At 42.9% G+C, this 19,174-nt stretch overlaps 1 protein-coding gene across 1 annotated transcript in view; it reads right to left on the bottom strand.

The window, feature by feature from the left end:
- CDKAL1 (CDKAL1 threonylcarbamoyladenosine tRNA methylthiotransferase) overlaps positions 1-18,089 on the bottom strand; it is a 538,831-nt gene extending 520,742 nt beyond the window's left edge. The window contains exons 1-4 of the mRNA XM_075270938.1: positions 17,957-18,089; positions 12,086-12,120; positions 11,763-11,923; positions 6,716-6,828 (exon numbers count right to left, since the gene is read on the bottom strand). Coding sequence (XP_075127039.1) covers positions 6,716-6,828; positions 11,763-11,920 — 271 coding nt within the window. The 5' untranslated portion in view covers positions 11,921-11,923; positions 12,086-12,120; positions 17,957-18,089. The remainder of the gene's footprint in view (positions 1-6,715; positions 6,829-11,762; positions 11,924-12,085; positions 12,121-17,956) is intronic.
- Between the last annotated feature and the right edge of the window lie 1,085 nt (positions 18,090-19,174).

Here is a 19,174-nt window from a genome sequence, read left to right as displayed (position 1 = left end):
TTTGTCGTACACAGTATGAATATTTTCTGATTGATTTTCAAAACTGAACATCTTAAAACAAACTCCTTTGGATTTCTTTTCATCAAGCCAGGTCTGATTGTTTGTTTTGGAAAATCCCATGCTTCACAGTATCTATTCGCATGCCTCTATTATGTGTTCGATCAGGCTGATCTAAATAATAACTGCAATAATCATAAGTAATGTGTTAAATTCAATTGATAAAGGTCCAAACAAAATATTCAGTATTAAGTGGCTTTAATTATTACTGCTAGGGTCATTTCACAAACTCAATAGGGTCAAGAAATATAGCCTGTATGTCGTCCACATCTCCCGAATCATGATGCTGCGAACTTCCAAATTACTGTGACTTTACTGGACAGTATTGACATGATGCTGTAAGTTCAGAACACAACATCTGTGGTAACTTTGATCCTTTGCGTTCCGTTCTTATATGCCAAGTCAGGCTGTGACAGACAAAATGACAGCATTTCTCCACTTGATCATGTGAGAGGGACATAATATTTATATAGTTGCCTGGATCTTACCACGATCTATATTTCTTTGTACAGAAATAAAGTCTTATTTAAATTGTAATAGAAATGCTGTCGTTTAGAATTGTATTTGGCATTGTATGACTAAGAAGTCATTCAAAAGCACCAGAGATTGTGAGGGAGTGCAGAATTTATATCCTTGTAATGTCATCATAGGCCTTTACGTAACACAGCCCTTCAGCTATATAAAATAATTCACTTGAAAAATATCTATCTGCAAAATAAATAAAGTGAATAAACTGTAGACAAATAGGTAACCTGAGAAGGTAAAGTTTATTGCTTTTACAAATCAAATTTTTCCTTTTCAGAAGGCCAAGTAAACAATCATTATGTTATACACTGCTGCCACCACATGGTAATATCTAGTACTACACTACACACATTTTGCTGAAATACATTCAAGAAGTGTTATACTTAAATGGAATCTGTCGCAGCAATTTCAGACACTAAACCCCAGGTGTAGAAGGACCTCTGGGTGGTGTAGTGTCACAAACCAATCTGACAGGTTCCCTTTAAGGCCACTTTCACACAGTAAGTGTTCATTACAACGCAATACTAAATACATTTCTAAGCGAAAAACTGATGGGGAAATCAAAGAATTAGTCAGAATTATATAGAAAAGGATACAGTTTACCTAGGAAATAAAGAATTTACATCTAAACTACACAAAAGGTAGAACTGCCAAGACTGATAAAACAGGATTATATCACCTCCAACTATGTTTTACAGGAGCTCCACCTGTTTACAATGGAGGCCCTGGTTGCAGAAGATTCCCCAGATCCCTCCAAATTCGACGCTCTCTGCCCTAGGTGGTGTTTCAGGAGTCGTTCGAGTTTTCCCTCTTTCTCCTCCTGAACGGGAGGTACTTTCCTGCTTTTCCTTTCCTCCTTGGAGGTTGCCTTACTCTTTTCCTGATGTTTTCCCTTCCCATTCTCCTCTCCCTCATGCGTCTTCCTGGTCTTTGTCCCCCCTGTGTGTTTTTCTTGTCTGTTTTTTTTTATTTTATTTTATTTTTAAAGCCTATCTGAAGTTATTAGTTTTATAATCTCATATACCTAGGCCCTCGCACTTTTGTCAGTGTGTCATACCCTAAAACACTAGGCAGGTTCTCCCCTGCCGTTTTGTCTATTGGTGAGACCTGCGTGCCTTGTGCCTTTTGTTTGTTTATATTGTGTTCCTTATTTTTTTTTCCCCCTTCCTTATTGTTATTGAAAAACCTTTAATAAATTTTGATTACATATACTATGTGATCAAAAGTATCAAGACACCCCCAAAAACATACGTTTTTCATATTAGGTGCATTGTGCTGCCACCTACTGCCAGGTACTCTATATCAGCGACCTCAGTAGACATTAGACATCGTGGGAGACCAGAATGAGGCGCTCCGCGGAACTCACGGACTTCGAATGTGGTCAGGTGATTGGGTGCCACACATCACACAGGTCAATGCCAAACGACGCCTCGCTTGGTGTAAGGAGTGTAAACATTGGACGATTGATCAGTGGAAAAACGTTGTGTGGAGTGACAAAGCACAGTCCCCTGACGAAGCCATCCGTGGTGAAACGCGCGTCGGGCGTTCCAGTGTTTGGTAGGCATATTCATTATTATTTTTGCAATATATTGTGTTCAAAGTTTTTCATTTGTTAACCTTTGTGTCATGCCTCACTTGTAATGTCTTTTCAGCCTTGCACTCACTTCATTATTTAGCTACCATGCTTTCATTTGTGTATATGGCTACATGTGTGTATTCTCTTATGCACCTACACTGAGTTCTCCATTTAGGAGTATTGCTACTATATTTATTTATTTATTTATTTATTTATTTATTTGTGCATATATTTTTCAGCTAGCTGACACATTATTATAATATTATTGTTTTATACACTTTTGCATGTTTATATTTTACTGTTCATTGTTGCCTGCCACTCACCGTATTTTGTGGTGTGTTGGCCCTCCTATAGCCAGCCGGTATTTTTGATATTTATATGAACTATAATTTTGGTGTTTTTGAATATTTGATTATCAATAAATACAATATTTTTATGGTGATCCTGTCTTTTGACAATTTTTCTTTACGGTACACAATGTGGCGATCCGATGGCAGGGTGTGAGTATGGCGAATGCCCGGTGAACGTCATCTGCCAGCATGTGTAGTGCCAAGGAGGTGGTGGTGTTATGCTGTGGTCGTGTTTTTCATGGAGGGGGCTTGCACCCCTTGTTGTTTTGCATGGCACTAGCACAATACAGGCGTACATTGATGTTTTAAACATCTTCTTGTCCTGACTTGAATCCTATAGAACACCTTTGAGATATTTTGGAACACCAACTTTGTGCCAGGCATCACCTACCTACATCGATACCTCTCCTCAGTGCAGCACTCCGTGAAGAATGGGCTGCCATTCCCCAAGAAACCTTCCAGCACCTGATTGAACATATGTCTGCGAGAGTGGAAGCTGTCATCAAGGCTAAGGGTGGGCCAACACCATATTGAATTCCAGCATTACCGATGGAGGGCGCCACCAACTTGTAAGTCATTTTCAGCCAGGTGCCCGGGTACTTTTGATCACATAGTGTATATTGCCTTCAACTGATCAGCAGATGTATCCTTTATATATTTCACATGTACATAATTATTTTCTAAACAACGAGTATATCCTTTGTAGTATCAAAGTTTTTATATTCTTTCCCAGACCATTTGATAAAGCTCTTAGAACAGACCAAAAAAGCACATATTTGGATTGCCCTTGCAATGAAATACACACCTAACTGCAACACAAACTCCAAATGCCACATTTATTTCTCCTATGTATACCAGGAGCAGGATCTCATCTGAGAACCATCTAATAACAAAAAGAGCTTCTTCAATCCAGAAGTGGAACCTACAGGCTGAGACCACATGCTGCAGAAAGCGCTGTTTCATTGTTCCAGATCTTGAAGCATTCGAGCTGAAGCCAAAAGAGACTAAGAATAAGAAATCTAAAGGAACCACTTCTACTTCCTCTTTCAGCCAAATGCACTCCTAGCTTCGGCTCAGAAAAACACTGCTCAAATACTGAACATGTGAAAGTGGCCTAAAGGCCAATTCACACAATGGATTGTCTGATAAGTTAGTCTACAACGAGAAGAATACTGTTTTGCACATAGACCCTATAATATGGCTCAATTCACAGGATTTTCTGCAGGGCCACAGAGTGTGAGAGACACTAAAGATGAAAAGGAACCGGGGTATAACTAACTAATGCAATGAACAGACATGCCTCTCTGAAGCTCCCTGCATACCTTGATATAAACCCTGTAACATCCTGATTTACATGGCATATTTGATTTAGGCCACCTAACCCTGGCTAGTCAGTGACCTCCTCCTGCTGGCGTGCGAATTACTGTCTGAACAACCCACCTAGGCCTAGCACTAGACCTGTGCCGAGCCTCAAGAGCCAATTTCTGCATTATACTCCATACTGGGCTCCACTTCTACTGATGAGTGTAAAAGAAAGGTCACTGAGGCACAATTTTTGTTAACTGGCACTAGTGCACCCTTTTCTTCATTGTATCTGCTATTTATACTAACCGTTTTCACTAGGACTCGTGTAGTCTTAGCAAATAATTAAAAGCCAGTCAGTCGCAGTTGGGGGAGGGGAAAAAAAAAAAAAAAAACACGATATAAAATTTTCCCTATGCTCTGATGCCTCCCAATGTGGTCCAGTCCTCTTGAGCAGTTTTCTTCCAGTGGAAGTCCCACAGCACCTGACCACTGAGGGCAATCAGTGTCCTCAGCGAAGGGCACATGTAAAAAGGATCAAGGTACAAAGTTTGGGGTTCTCCCCCCCCCCCCCGCCATTACCTGTTTGAGTTTGTTATTTTGTATTGCGGCTGAAGATATACTGTGAAGGTTTAACTTTGGCCCTCCATGGCGAACCTTTTTTCTGTACATCCTGATAGGTTATCACATCCATCACCTGTATTTATCATCACAAGCAGAGGACCCAAAGAACTATAAAACTTAAATATTTAATATAATTTATATTAAGAGTTAAGACTGTCAAAAAAACTCATCAATTTACGCTAAGTGCATTTTACAACCCATGGTCAAGATAAAAGAGGAACGGTCTTACCCAGACCTACTGAGACATTGGGGACTCAACAGGACTTGCAGATGAAGGGCTGGTGTCATTATACCCTCTCTCTCACCTATGTCCCACAAAAACTCCTGTCCTAACAAGGAGTCTCCAGAGCTCTACCTACCAAATTAGATCGGTTTCCCTTATTTCCTTTACCACAACACATTTCAAGTTCCAACAAGATGGTGGGGGAACAATCCTCAGGGGATTTCTACGTATGAGCCCAGTGGGGAGTGAAAGCCCTTCAAGCTGCTCAACCATGTGCTTCCATAGTGAGCTTACTGGTTGTAGGGCTACAGAGGTAGATGCTCCACCCTGAGTGAAGGGAAGCGTTTGTGTCAGCAGTGGTCCTGTAACTGAATACTGTACTCTTGGCAGAGCCATTATGTGGATGATGGGGAAAAGGGACTTAAACCCATAATATATGTGGTGCATGGCACAAAGGTCAGTTTTTAGTTGTAAAATTAAACCCAAAAACCCTGGTGCATTTAACTTTGTAAACCTCCCCCATACATCTGTATACATCACACCGATGTCAAAATCTAAATTATACAGAGCGGACTAGTGCTACAAACAATTCATAAGTCATAACCTGGCCAATCGTCTTAAGTGTATGCCAATCTTTACTGCCAGTGATCAGCTTTTAACCCCAATACAGAGTTCTAGAAATTCAGAGTCTTTCTTGGTTCAGAAGCACTTTCTTACAGTGTTACACAACCAGTAGGCATGAAGTTACATGCTGTACCCCTTCCCCAATTGGGAGCAGCTCTAAACTGTTCCCTAGTGACACCATAAATGTCATAGCATTACCGATATCTGGCAAAACAGTCAAAATCATTCCAAGAGTGAAGTGAATCAGTATCTAGCCCATATAGACTCCCACCTTTCCCTAATACCAATTATTGCACATATTTGAAAGACACTTATTTGAAAGAGACTTGCAAGCCAGAAAATGTTAGGGTACCAGGGAATCAAATATATTTCACTGATTTAATAAAATACTAAAGTAAACTAATAAAGCAGTATACAATAGTCTATTAAGCTCCCATTATTGGAAAATACAGGCCACAAGTCTATTTTAATCTAAAAAGGACCTTGGGGCTTAATGGGGGTTTTCCAACCATTAATGCTAAATCTCTGTAGAACTACAAACTCCTACAACTTTCTAATATACTTCAGTACAGTTTCTCATTTGATGTTCTGAAGTTTGCTGTCAATGTATGGGAATAATTTTATTCACGGGCAGTAAACCCCTACATATCTTGTTCAGCTGAGAAGTGGATACTATAATATTTAGACCAGACAATGTTCTGAGCGTTAAACAGCTTGAACTCTACATAAACATTGCAGCAAACTACCAACGGTCTGAGCAGGTGCTATTCGTGTATTTAGCTCACAGAGCATTGCCTAGACTGGATACACCAAGTAACCACTTCTCAGCCGAGAGCAGAAATAGATATTGTTAAATCTTTGGTTAAGCAAAAACGTAATTAAAACACAAAAAACAAATGGGAGATCTTTTCATAAACAGGGATTTCTCCAGTGTCTGATCGCTGAGGTCCAAGAACAGAATGCCCCAGCGCTCACGAGTAGGGTGGACCACAAGTTTGCCTATGTACCTGACATGAACTCAATAGTTGTAGGCCTACTTGGCCACTGCTTCATTCACCTCTATAGGACTGCACTTCTCAGTAGTACCATGTAAGTGAATGAAAGACTGGCCACACATGTGCACCACAGTTCCATTCACCCCATTGTTGTGATTGCTGAGGGCACCAGCAGTCATATGCCCAGCAAATCAAAGATTTATCCTCCAGTCTATGGAATCAAGGAATAATTGCAAAAAAAAATCAAGAAGTCCTTCACCCTCTGCTGACACTATCCTAAGCCTACACAGATACGGAATGAGCTAAAACAGAGAGAACATAGTCTATAGATAGGCTTTAGCAGCAAGATTAAAAAAAAAAAAAAAAAAAAAAAAACACCACAGATGAAAATTATTTAAGCTAGTTTGACAATTTAACACCTTCTTCATGCACTTCATACCTGTTATACTGTATCCATATGCAGCTAATTGCCCTGCCATGTATTCTCCATCAGAATTGTTATGTGAGCATCCCCATGTACGAACCCAGATCTTCTGAGTGCCTGGAATGGTACTGAATAAAAAAAAGAAACAAATAAAATAAGTTAAAGTGTGTCAAGAGCACATTTCTATGAAATAAGGCAACAGTATGTAGCGGCTAGACTTTTATAAAGTCCTTCAGTTTCGGTACAGCTCTTATTACATATAGTGGAATTCAGTGGTATTTTTCTATTGGATTATTCTGGCAAGGAGAAGAGGGGGGAAGGTTGGGGGGAAACGTTTGCTCCATCTGTTGCCATAATTCTTGACAGCAATACTAGGATCTACCCTGTTTCTCCAAAAATAACCCTACTCCGAAAATAAGCCCTAGCTTACTTTCGCAGGGTTTTTGGAGTAGGCTTGAAATATACACATGTGGACAAAATTGTTGGTACTCCTCATTTCATGAAATTAAAGCCCATAGTGATCACAGAAATAACTTGAATCTGACAAAAGAAATAACCAAACTACACACTCACGAGCCACAAAGCTTCGGGGAGAATTTCCTATGGACAGATGAGACAAAAATCAAACTTTTTGGCCAGGCACATCAGCTCTATGTTCACAGATGGAAAAATTAAGTATATCTTGAAAAGACCACTGTCCCTAATGTGAAACATGGGGAAGGTTCTGTTATGTTCTGGGACTGCTTTGCTGCATCTGACACAGGGTGTCTTGAATCTGTGCAGGGTACAATGAAATCTCAAGACTATCAAGGGATTCTAGAGAGAAATGTGCTGCCCAGTGTCAGAAAGCTTGGTCTCAGTCACAGGTCATGGGTCTTACAACAAGATAATGATCCAAAACACAGCTAAAAACACCCAAGAATGGCTAAGAGGAAAACATTAGACTATTCTGAGGTGGCCTTCTATGATCCCTGACCTAAATCCTATTGAGCATCTTTGGAAGGAGCTGAAACATGCCATCTTGAAAAGGCACCCTTCAAACTTGAGACAACCGGAGCAGTTTGCCATTGAAGAGTGAGCCAAAATACCTGCTGAGAGGTTCAGAAGTCTCATTGACAGTTACAGGAATCATTTGATTGCAGCGATTGCCTCAAAAGGTTGAGCAACAAAATATTAATTTAAGAGAACCATCACCACTTTATAAAAATTCTGCTGAAGCATATGGTTGAAAAGAAATGTCTGATTTTCATTTGTTCATTTTCATAAAATTTTTATTACTTTTGTCAGATTCAAGTTATTTCTGTGACCATTGTGGGTTTTTCTTTCATTAAATAAGGGGTACCAACAATTTTGTCCACGTGCGTAGTATAATGCTTCACAGTGGCTCCCGCTCAGTAAAATATGCCCCACAGTTACCCCACACAGTATAATATGCGCTCCACAATGACACCCTGCCTTCCAAACCCCACAAACCCATAACTTCACAGTACAACGCACTTTGAAGCTGGGGAGAGAAAAAAAAAATTCAGAATAGGGTGGAATGGGAGAAAAGGTACATTTGTGTGACTTTCTTACAGGCTTCGTTTTAAGACATTCACTGTGCAGCTATTCCGTGGTTTGGCACAATTCAGTGAATTCATTGGTCAGTTACTTGGACTAGCGCAGTGACTAGAAGTGGGCTAATATGGTCTAGCAGTAATTAGAGAGATCCTTTCACGTCCTCAATGCACACCGCTAGAAAGACAACAGTGCACTGAGCAGTGAGGAAAGCAAACCCCCCCCCCCCAGTGAATCAATAAAGGTTATATTTTATATCCAATTGGATACTCTTTTGGGTAGATCAATATTAGGTATTTTCAATCAGTGATGAGATTATATGATCTAAAGTCTAAAAAGGTGGACCAGTGAGAACCATTAACACTTTATTAGCCCCTTCCCACCAATGGCACTTTTTGACTTCCTGACCAAGCTCGATTTTTCAAAACAGCCATGTGTCACTTTATGTGGCAATAACTTTGGAGTGCTTTAACTTACAAAAGTGATTTTGAGACTGTTTTTTCGTAACACATTGTACTTCATGTTAGTAGTAAATTTTGGTTGATATGTTTTATGTTTAATTATGAAAAATAGGAAATTTGGTGGAAATTTTGAAAAATATGCATTTTATAAAGTTTGAAATGTGCATTGCATACAGATAGTCAGACCGCCAAAATTATATCATAAATGTAGTGTACCAGATCTCTGCTTTATGTCGACATCAAACTTTAGTCACCCTTTTATTTTTTACGGACATTATAAGATTTACTAGTGAAACAACAATATTCTAAATTTTCAAGAAATTTCCAAAACCCATTTTTTAACCCCTTCCCGCCGATGGCATTTTTTGATTTTCGTTTTTCATTTTTGACTCCCCTCCTTCTAAACCCCATAACTTTTTTATTTCTCCGCTCCCAGAGCCATATGAGGTCTTAATTTTTGCGGGACAAATTTTTCTTCATGATGAAGAAAAATTTATTTTTTACGGCGCATGTCGGGAAGGGGTTAAAGGGACTAATCCAGTTATGAAGGGGTTTTGAAAGACCCTTGTATTAAAAACCCCCATAAATCACTCCATTTTCAAAACTGCACCCCTTAAATCAGTCTAAACAACATATACCTAGTAATTTAACCCTATAAGTGCTTAACAGGAATTAAGACAAAATGGAGGTGAAATTTACACATTTGATTTTATTTTACTAATATTTTCGTTTAGCCCTACAATTTGCACATTCAAAAGGGGTTAAAGGAGAAAACGCATCCCACAATTTGTTATGCAAGTTCTCCGGACTACCATAGTACCCCACTTCTGGGTGTAAACTAATATATGGACGCACAGCGAGACGCAGAAGGGAAGGCGCGCCAAGGATCTTTTAGAGGGCAGATCTGGCTGTGATCAATTTCAGGAACCATGTCACATTTACAAAGCCCTTGAGGTGACAAAACAGTGGAAACCTCTAGAAATGACCCCTTTTTGAAAACCGCACCCCACAAAGAATTTATGAAGTGAGGTAGTGAGCATTAGTAACCCAGAAGTGAATATGTAAGCTGTGCGGAGTAAATTGGGTACACCAAATCCCATTCTATTTTCCCATTAGCTCCTATGACACGGATGGGGAAGAGGGGCATTCTGGGGGATCAGCGCTGGTATATTATCTCTCATAAGCTCTAAATATAGGGGGTCCCCTGAAAACGCTCGCACAGCTTATACATTTCCTTCTAGTCGCAGCCACTTATGTCCTAATGATTTGGCGACTTTTGTCTTCACATTGTACAAGCTAGATTTATTATTTTTTTTTTTTTTTTTTTTTTCTGGCAATGTGGCCATATGAGGGCTTGGTGTTTGCGGGATTAGATGTACTTTTCAATGCCACCATTTTGGGGTGCCTGTAACTTATTGACTACATTTTATTAACGCTTTCTGGGTGGGATGTAAAAGAAAACATCAATTTTGGCATTGCTTTTCAGCATTTTTTTTTTCCCGTGCAGCGTACAGCATAAGTAACATGTTACCTTTATTCTGCGGGTCGGTACGGTTACGGCGATACCTCATTTATATTTTTTAATGCGTTGCTATTTGTGCAGAATAAAATTCAATTTAGGGGAAAAAAAATCAATTATTTTTGCATCGCCATCTTCTGAAAGGTATAACATTTTTATTTTTCGGTAAACAGAGCTGATTGAGGGCTTATTTTTTGTGGGATTACCTCTGCTTTTTATTGGTACCATTTTGGTTTTCATCTGACCATTTTATTACTTTTTATTGAACATTTTGTAAGGCAAAGGTGGTGAATAATCATTAATTTTGTGCAATTTTCTACGTTTTTATTAATGATATTCGCCGTTCGGGTTAAATAATGTTTTAATTTTATTGTTCAGGTTATTACGGACGCGGTGATACCAAATATGTAATGGTTTTTTCTATTTTTCTTTATTATACATAATAATGGGATTTTGGGGCTTTATTTCTAATTTATTTTAAACTTACTTAAACTTTTTTATTTTTACAACTTTTTTTTTGTCCCCATGGGGGATTGAAGCAGTGATCTACTGATCTCTGCTTAACTAGATGTAGCTGCAATACACGTGTTACACGTTTATTGCAGAGCACAGGAAGCTGTCAGTCTGTGTAGACGCACGGGGCTGACAGCTTCCTTTTTGGCAGGATCAACTAGGTACGTGGAGGGGGAAGTGATGGGGCAGACTCGGGTTCACTGATCAGACCCCGGGCTGCCCATTACCAACACCGTCACGGGGGGTGCCGATCGGGGCCATTATATACCGAAACCCCTGAGATGCCGGTGGTCATGTTTGACCGCCAGCATCTCAGGGGTTAACACCCGCGATCGGACCCGGTTCCGACCACAGGTATTACAGGGCATGGTCAGCCGTCACATACGGCTGACACTTGCAGGGCATTTGCGGGAAGTCCTTTCTAGCAGCGCCGTATTATTACGGCGGATGTCGGAAAGGGGTTAACTGCTTTGTGCACCAGGATGTATACAGAGTGCTGTGGCTGCCAAGATACCAATGGAAATCTAAGTCTTACTTCTGTGTAGTACTTGCATTTTAATTCACTGAAGTTGTATTTTAAAAATGGAATACCATTTTAGGCTCAGGCCCCACGGGCCGTAATCACAGCACTAAAGCACTGCGGAAAGAACCGTGGCGTGAACGCATTGCGGTTCTTTCCGCAGCGCTTTTAAGAGAAAGTTCAGAGTTTTCCTCTGCGGACTTTCTCTTAACATTATATCTATGGGAAAGCCGCCGGCATTTCCGTAGATATAATCAACACGCTGCAATTTGCAAAGCGCGACGTCTTTGCAAATCGCAGCGTGTCTGTGCTGCGATCTTTTCCACAAAGTGGGGATGGGATTCGCATGAATCCCATTCCACTTTGCCTGCACTGTACAACGCCGTGGGCAAATCGCGGTGTTTCCGGTCCGTGGGGCCCCGGCCTTAAAGACATATTTCTTTAGCAAGACCTATAAATAAATCTGCTTTCACAAAAATAAAGCAAACTAACCTGTCAGTTGGTGGCTCTTCCAAGATTTTGTCTTTATTTCTTTTTCGCACCCTGGGAACAATGTTTTGTCTTGCTGACTGACGATCATGAGGTTTTGGATCTGTCACTGAGACAATGTCTTCAATATCATCCACTAATGATTCGCAAGAAGCTGGCATTGTCTGAAATGGGTACCAGCAACCAAAGATTAGCAGGATATCCAAACATTGACTAAACATGCCATTAAAAACACTTCACTTGTGGTCTCCAAAGACTATATGTTAGCAGAATGATAGATGCCATATAGACACCATATTGCAGGATCAAAACAAACATACACTTACCTCTGGTTATATATTACTTCCTCACAGTGTTTGACCTGGCAAGAAAAAAAAAATACATATATATTATTATAGCTTTAAAGAGGTTTTCCAGGATAAACTCATAATTCACCCCTAAACTAAACTCCCTCCCCACCAACCTAACTTCTAATTTACATCAATTAAACAAATGTATAATTACTAGAGATGAGCGAGTACTGTTCAGATCAGCCGATCCGAACAGCACGCTCGCATAAAAATGAATGGACGTAGCTGGCACGCGGGGGGTTAAGTGGCCGGCCGCCGTCAAAGCGGAAGTACCAGGTGCATCCATTCATTTCTATGGAGCGTGCTGTTCGGATCGGCTGATCCGAACAGTACTCGCTCATCTCTAATAATTACCCATATCCCTGACACAGACACTTTCTGATAATCAAGTGATGTTCCGTTTTCTCTGAGTGAGAGAGGAGGAGCCGGGCCTAAGTGAGATATTGTATAGCAGTGCTTTTCAAAGTGGGCGATAACGCCCCCCTGTGAGCGCTGGAGGCCTACAGGGAGGGCAGTAAAGGGCCCAGAGAAAATTGGGGGGTGTTGAAGCAGTTTAGGGGAGTAATGGCTGATTTGTGTTTTTCTAATATTTTAAACTAAAATCAAAGCCTACCTACTATAATACATCCATTATTATTATTATTTTTGAGTAAAGTCGAGCCTGATATTAAGAAACTTGTTAAAAATCAGATTCCCCCTTCACATTAGATTATTAAATTGAAATGTTTGTTTTAATTTGAATGAAAGTTTTTCTAAATAATATTTATAAAGTTGTGTTTTATTGATTTCATTAGAACAGTCATTTAAAATGAAAGTTTGAACTCAGAAACAGGATAAGACTCATATGGCATGCTATAGTTATATTAGTGATTGCAATTTTTATTTTTTTTTTTTAAAAAAAAACTAATTTTTATTGAAATTTCCCAAATAAATAAACAATGGTGAAGAATTTCGCCAAAACCAAAGACGGACGGATAAAACACACAGTTAGGGGCATTCACATCGAGTAACATGGCGCTGATTCTGGCACAATAACTTGCGTTAAAATCAGCGCTGAAAAAAAAAAAGGGGGGGAGGGACAAATGAAAAAAGGGGATAAACAGACAAAGACAGGAAAACACGAGGAGGGAAGAAGGGATGAGGAGGGAAGAAGGGATGAGGAGGGAAGAAGGGATGAGGAGGGAAGAAGGGATGAGGAGGGAAGAAGGGATGAGGAGGGAAGAAGGGATGAGGAGGGAAGAAGGGATGAGGAGGGAAGAAGGGATGAGGAGGGAAGAAGGGATGAGGAGGGAAGAAGGGATGAGGAGGGAAGAAGGGATGAGGAGGGAAGAAGGGATGAGGAGGGAAGAAGGGATGAGGAGGGAAGAAGGGATGAGGAGGGAAGAAGGGATGAGGAGGGAAGAAGGGATGAGGAGGGAAGAAGGGATGAGGAGGGAAGAAGGGATGAGGAGGGAAGAAGGGATGAGGAGGGAAGAAGGGATGAGGAGGGAAGAAGGGATGAGGAGGGAAGAAGGGATGAGGAGGGAAGAAGGGATGAGGAGGGAAGAAGGGATGAGGAGGGAAGAAGGGATGAGGAGGGAAGAAGGGATGAGGAGGGAAGAAGGGATGAGGAGGGAAGAAGGGATGAGGAGGGAAGAAGGGATGAGGAGGGAAGAAGGGATGAGGAGGGAAGAAGGGATGAGGAGGGAAGAAGGGATGAGGAGGGAAGAAGGGATGAGGAGGGAAGAAGGGATGAGGAGGGAAGAAGGGATGAGGAGGGAAGAAGGGATGAGGAGGGAAGAAGGGATGAGGAGGGAAGAAGGGATGAGGAGGGAAGAAGGGATGAGGAGGGAAGAAGGGATGAGGAGGGAAGAAGGGATGAGGAGGGAAGAAGGGATGAGGAGGGAAGAAGGGATGAGGAGGGAAGAAGGGATGAGGAGGGAAGAAGGGATGAGGAGGGAAGAAGGGATGAGGAGGGAAGAAGGGATGAGGAGGGAAGAAGGGATGAGGAGGGAAGAAGGGATGAGGAGGGAAGAAGGGATGAGGAGGGAAGAAGGGATGAGGAGGGAAGAAGGGATGAGGAGGGAAGAAGGGATGAGGAGGGAAGAAGGGATGAGGAGGGAAGAAGGGATGAGGAGGGAAGAAGGGATGAGGAGGGAAGAAGGGATGAGGAGGGAAGAAGGGATGAGGAGGGAAGAAGGGATGAGGAGGGAAGAAGGGATGAGGAGGGAAGAAGGGATGAGGAGGGAAGAAGGGATGAGGAGGGAAGAAGGGATGAGGAGGGAAGAAGGGATGAGGAGGGAAGAAGGGATGAGGAGGGAAGAAGGGATGAGGAGGGAAGAAGGGATGAGGAGGGAAGAAGGGATGAGGAGGGAAGAAGGGATGAGGAGGGAAGAAGGGATGAGGAGGGAAGAAGGGATGAGGAGGGAAGAAGGGATGAGGAGGGAAGAAGGGATGAGGAGGGAAGAAGGGATGAGGAGGGAAGAAGGGATGAGGAGGGAAGAAGGGATGAGGAGGGAAGAAGGGATGAGGAGGGAAGAAGGGATGAGGAGGGAAGAAGGGATGAGGAGGGAAGAAGGGATGAGGAGGGAAGAAGGGATGAGGAGGGAAGAAGGGATGAGGAGGGAAGAAGGGATGAGGAGGGAAGAAGGGATGAGGAGGGAAGAAGGGATGAGGAGGGAAGAAGGGATGAGGAGGGAAGAAGGGATGAGGAGGGAAGAAGGGATGAGGAGGGAAGAAGGGATGAGGAGGGAAGAAGGGATGAGGAGGGAAGAAGGGATGAGGAGGGAAGAAGGGATGAGGAGGGAAGAAGGGATGAGGAGGGAAGAAGGGATGAGGAGGGAAGAAGGGATGAGGAGGGAAGAAGGGATGAGGAGGGAAGAAGGGATGAGGAGGGAAGAAGGGATGAGGAGGGAAGAAGGGATGAGGAGGGAAGAAGGGATGAGGAGGGAAGAAGGGATGAGGAGGGAAGAAGGGATGAGGAGGGAAGAAGGGATGAGGAGGGAAGAAGGGATGAGGAGGGAAGAAGGGATGAGGAGGGAAGAAGGGATGAGGAGGGAAGAAGGGATGAGGAGGGAAGAAGGGATGAGGAGGGAAGAAGGGATGAGGAGGGAAGAAGGGATGAGGAGGGAAGAAGGGATGAGGAGGGAAGAAGGGATGAGGAGGGAAGAAGGGATGAGGAGGGAAGAAGGGATGAGGAGGGAAGAAGGGATGAGGAGGGAAGAAGGGATGAGGAGGGAAGAAGGGATGAGGAGGGAAGAAGGGATGAGGAGGGAAGAAGGGATGAGGAGGGAAGAAGGGATGAGGAGGGAAGAAGGATCAAAGACCATGGGTAGCACAGTACCCAAGGCGCCCAGAGTGCCCGAAAAATTTTCGAACGTATTGTTTAGCGTAGCCGTAAGGAACTCCAAGTATTTAACATACATCTTTAATATGGGCCAAAAGGAAAGGAAGTGAAGGCGGATGGGTGGACTTTCACTGATGGGCTATTAGGGATTTAACAGCAGCGTATAGAGAGAGAGAGAGAGAGAATGGATGAGTGTTTACTCAGGGAGCGAGGAGGAAGATTAAGGAGATATACCATCGGATCTAGAGGAACAAGGGAAAAAAACATCCATCATCATAGTCTGGAGCTCTAATCAAAATAGGCGAATCAGAGAGCAATCCCAAAAAAATTGGAATAGCGTCCCCGATTGTGATTTTTAAAATGTGGTAAAGTTAAAAATTTTAGGGGGAGCTAGAAAATAATTGATTCTCAAACTGGGCGGTAGACGAAATAAGTTTAAGAACCTCTGGTGTATAGCTACACAGGAACTACGCACAGCAGGAAGGTAACAGCATGTAAACTAAGACAGAGATTGCAGCAGGAACCAGACACACACAGAAATCACTCCAATAGCTGCTAAAGGTATATAGGTGCACTTATTAAAGAGGACCTTTCATCAGATCGGGCACAGGCAGTTCTATATACTGCTGGAAATTCAGCTTTCCTGATCTGTGCCCGAAGTAAAGCGCTATCGGTCCCGGTACCGTAGGGCTTTACAGTCAGAAGGGCGTTTCTGACACTTAGCCAGGGACGCCCTTCTGCCCAGCAGCGCCTATCGCGCTGTACAGTGTGAGCGGGGAGGAACGCCCCCTCCCTTTGCTCACACAGCTCGTCCATAGACGAGTATCAGCAGGAGCGGGGGGGGGGGGGAGGAGGAGTTCCTCCCCGCTCCACAGTACAGCGCGATAGGCGCTGCTGGGCAGAAGGGAGTCCCTGGCTAAGTGTCAGAAACGCCCTTCTGACTGTAAAGCGCTACAGTACCGGGACCGATAGCGCTTTACCCGGGGCACAGATCGGGAAAGCCGACAGTGCACTGAATTCAGCGCACTATCAGCTTTCCAGCAGTGTATAGAACTGCCTGTGCCCAATCTGATGAAAGGTCCTCTTTAAGCCATCACTAACACACCTTTATGAAAAAAAAAATTCTGCCTGGAAAACCCCTTTAAGTAAAGTGCACCAGAGTCCTGTCTCAAATTGCACCAAAAACCTTGTGGCAAACCTATTATGTTTTAGACAATTATTAGTGTTGAGCGAGTAATATTCGATCGAATACTTTGCTGGCATAGCAATGTGTGTAATCTTGCCGAACACCAAGGGGTTAAACGCATCGAATACTACTCGCTCAACACTAACACTGGCAGAACACAGCCAGAAGAAATTGACTCCACTCCATTTATTGTGGCTGGGAAGCAGTGCTGTAGCTCTGATCCCATTTACTTCAGTGGTAGGTAAACTGAAGCAATGGCAACCAGCCATTAAATAGGTATCAGTCAGGGCTGCTTTAACCATAGGTGCAACTGTACTGGACCCTATGGTTGCAAGGGGCCTCCTCAGCCGACTCGAGCGGCACTAACCCACATTTCAGGTGATGTTCCACTATTTTGGGCAGCTGGCAATGATTTCACCTCTGTTCTTAGAACAAAAATAGAGGTTGAATACTACAGTGGAGCATGGAGCTACTAACTCCATGCTCCATTATTAATGTCTATGGCAGTGAAGCACAAGGAGCGCCATGCCACGGATATTACAGTCGGAGCCTGCAGTTCCACAGGAACCCGGTTTGGCGAGTGTTCATTTCTCCCCTCCCACTGCCTTGCAACAATGGTGGTTGAGAGGGGGGGCAAAGGAAATTAAATTATGGGGGGGGATGAGGAACACTTTCAAAATGTTTGCACAAGGCCCCCAATGCTTTAAAACGGCCCTGGTATCAGAGCCAGCTGCTTCTAGGTCCATGCTTTGTACACTACAGTTGTTGGGATGGGGCCCCTACATCTGATCCATGTGGGAACAACGTATCATATCCCCCCCTTCCCAATATAAGACTCTTGGAAAACCCTTCTAAGTCTATGAAGTGAGCAATTTCCCTGACACATGTAACCTGTACTAATCAGACCTTTATGGCATGTTCAGTGGATATACCATAAAGATCTAATAGTATTATCAGTATAATCCCAGTAGTACCCTAGGTGGGAGATCTAGCAATGATGCCCTGGTCCAGACAAGGCTACCACTGACTGGCACGTGTATACACATGTATATCTGCATGGGCCTTGGGGTAAGCCAGCTAAAAGTGCACAGGGCTGGTCTTCTACAATATAAACACATCGTGCACATGAGCCAGCAGTACAACGTGCGTCAGGAGTGGCGGTAGTCTATGCTGTCCCCATAACAGGGGTCTCTTGTACAGTTAGGGTGCTAGGACCCCTCTGCACACGTATAGACGGCGGGAAGCCAGGGCCACACACTACAGGACAGCAGGTAAAAACAGGCACGGAAAAAGCATGTCTGCTCCCAACACCACGAGGCCTCCCCGCGTCACTCACCCGGCTCTGCGCTGTCCGTGCCCGAATGAGGTGAACACTCTACGACCCCGTAAACACACAGCGCTGCCACTCACACACTAAACTTTCCAGCAGTACCTCAGTGCAAGTTTACACATGTGACCACACCTCCTAGCTACACGCTGTACGGGAAGCCGCTATGGACACACTCATACGAAAAGCGAACGTCGAGTCAGCACAAATGTTCCAAAGGCAGTATATTGTATGGCTCCTGCTGCCAAAACATTAACGGTGATAGCTATGCTGTTGCGATAAGTGAATTAGATGAAGTTCTTGACAGACATGAATATATAGATATATAGGTTTAGGACAGGGCTATGCCCACATGTTAGTTATACTACGTAGCTGAGCCAAGTGTTTGAGTAATGCGTCAGGTTACCTTTGTTCTCAGTACTGAACCCCTTCCTGCCACAGCCATTTTTTATTTTATGCAGTTTCATTTTTTTTTTCTCCATTCACAGAGCCATACAAGGGCTTCTGTTCTTAGTGGGGAAAATTTTGCAACCTCAATTCTGAAAAAGATGGGATGAAATATAAAGAAAACAAGAATGCAATGGTTATATAACCATATTATATACACAATCCAGGATATGTAAGGCCTGGTTCACATCTGAGTTCGGTATGCTGTTCGGGGAGTCCACTTGGAATACTGAACACATTAAAAAGTGGTGAGTAATGAAAGCACACAGACCCCATAGACTATAATGGGGTGCGCATGTTTTCTGCGCTGTGTCCGCACGAATCATGTGGAGAGAAAAGTACTTCAAGAACTACTTTCCACTCTGCATGATTCCTGCAGACACTGCGTGGAAAACACTCAGACCCCATTATAGTCTATGGGGTCCATGTACTTAAATTGCTCACCGCTTTTTAAAATGTGTTCAGTATTCCGTTTGAGAGGTCCCCGAACGCAGATGTGAACCAGGCCTAACAGGGGTACAGATGAACAAACCTCTCAAGATTTGTTTCTTTTCAGGTTTGGAAGGTTTAGGTTCCCAATTTGTTTTAGGTGAAACAAGTTTATCTTGCAATACTATAAACTAATAATGTAAAACATGCTTAAACTTTTCTAACCCCTAGCTCACCGCCGGCTGCACATTAATGCCAGCGGGGAGCTGGGGGTTAGAATGCAGAATTGAAACGCCATTCACTCCATACAATAGACTAATCTGCTAAACTGACAGGAAGATAGGCTCCCAA

This window comes from Leptodactylus fuscus, chromosome 4, assembly GCF_031893055.1.
Source record: "Leptodactylus fuscus isolate aLepFus1 chromosome 4, aLepFus1.hap2, whole genome shotgun sequence".
Taxonomy (NCBI): Eukaryota; Metazoa; Chordata; class Amphibia; order Anura; family Leptodactylidae; genus Leptodactylus; species Leptodactylus fuscus.
This window is presented reverse-complemented; position numbering and strand designations above follow the sequence as displayed.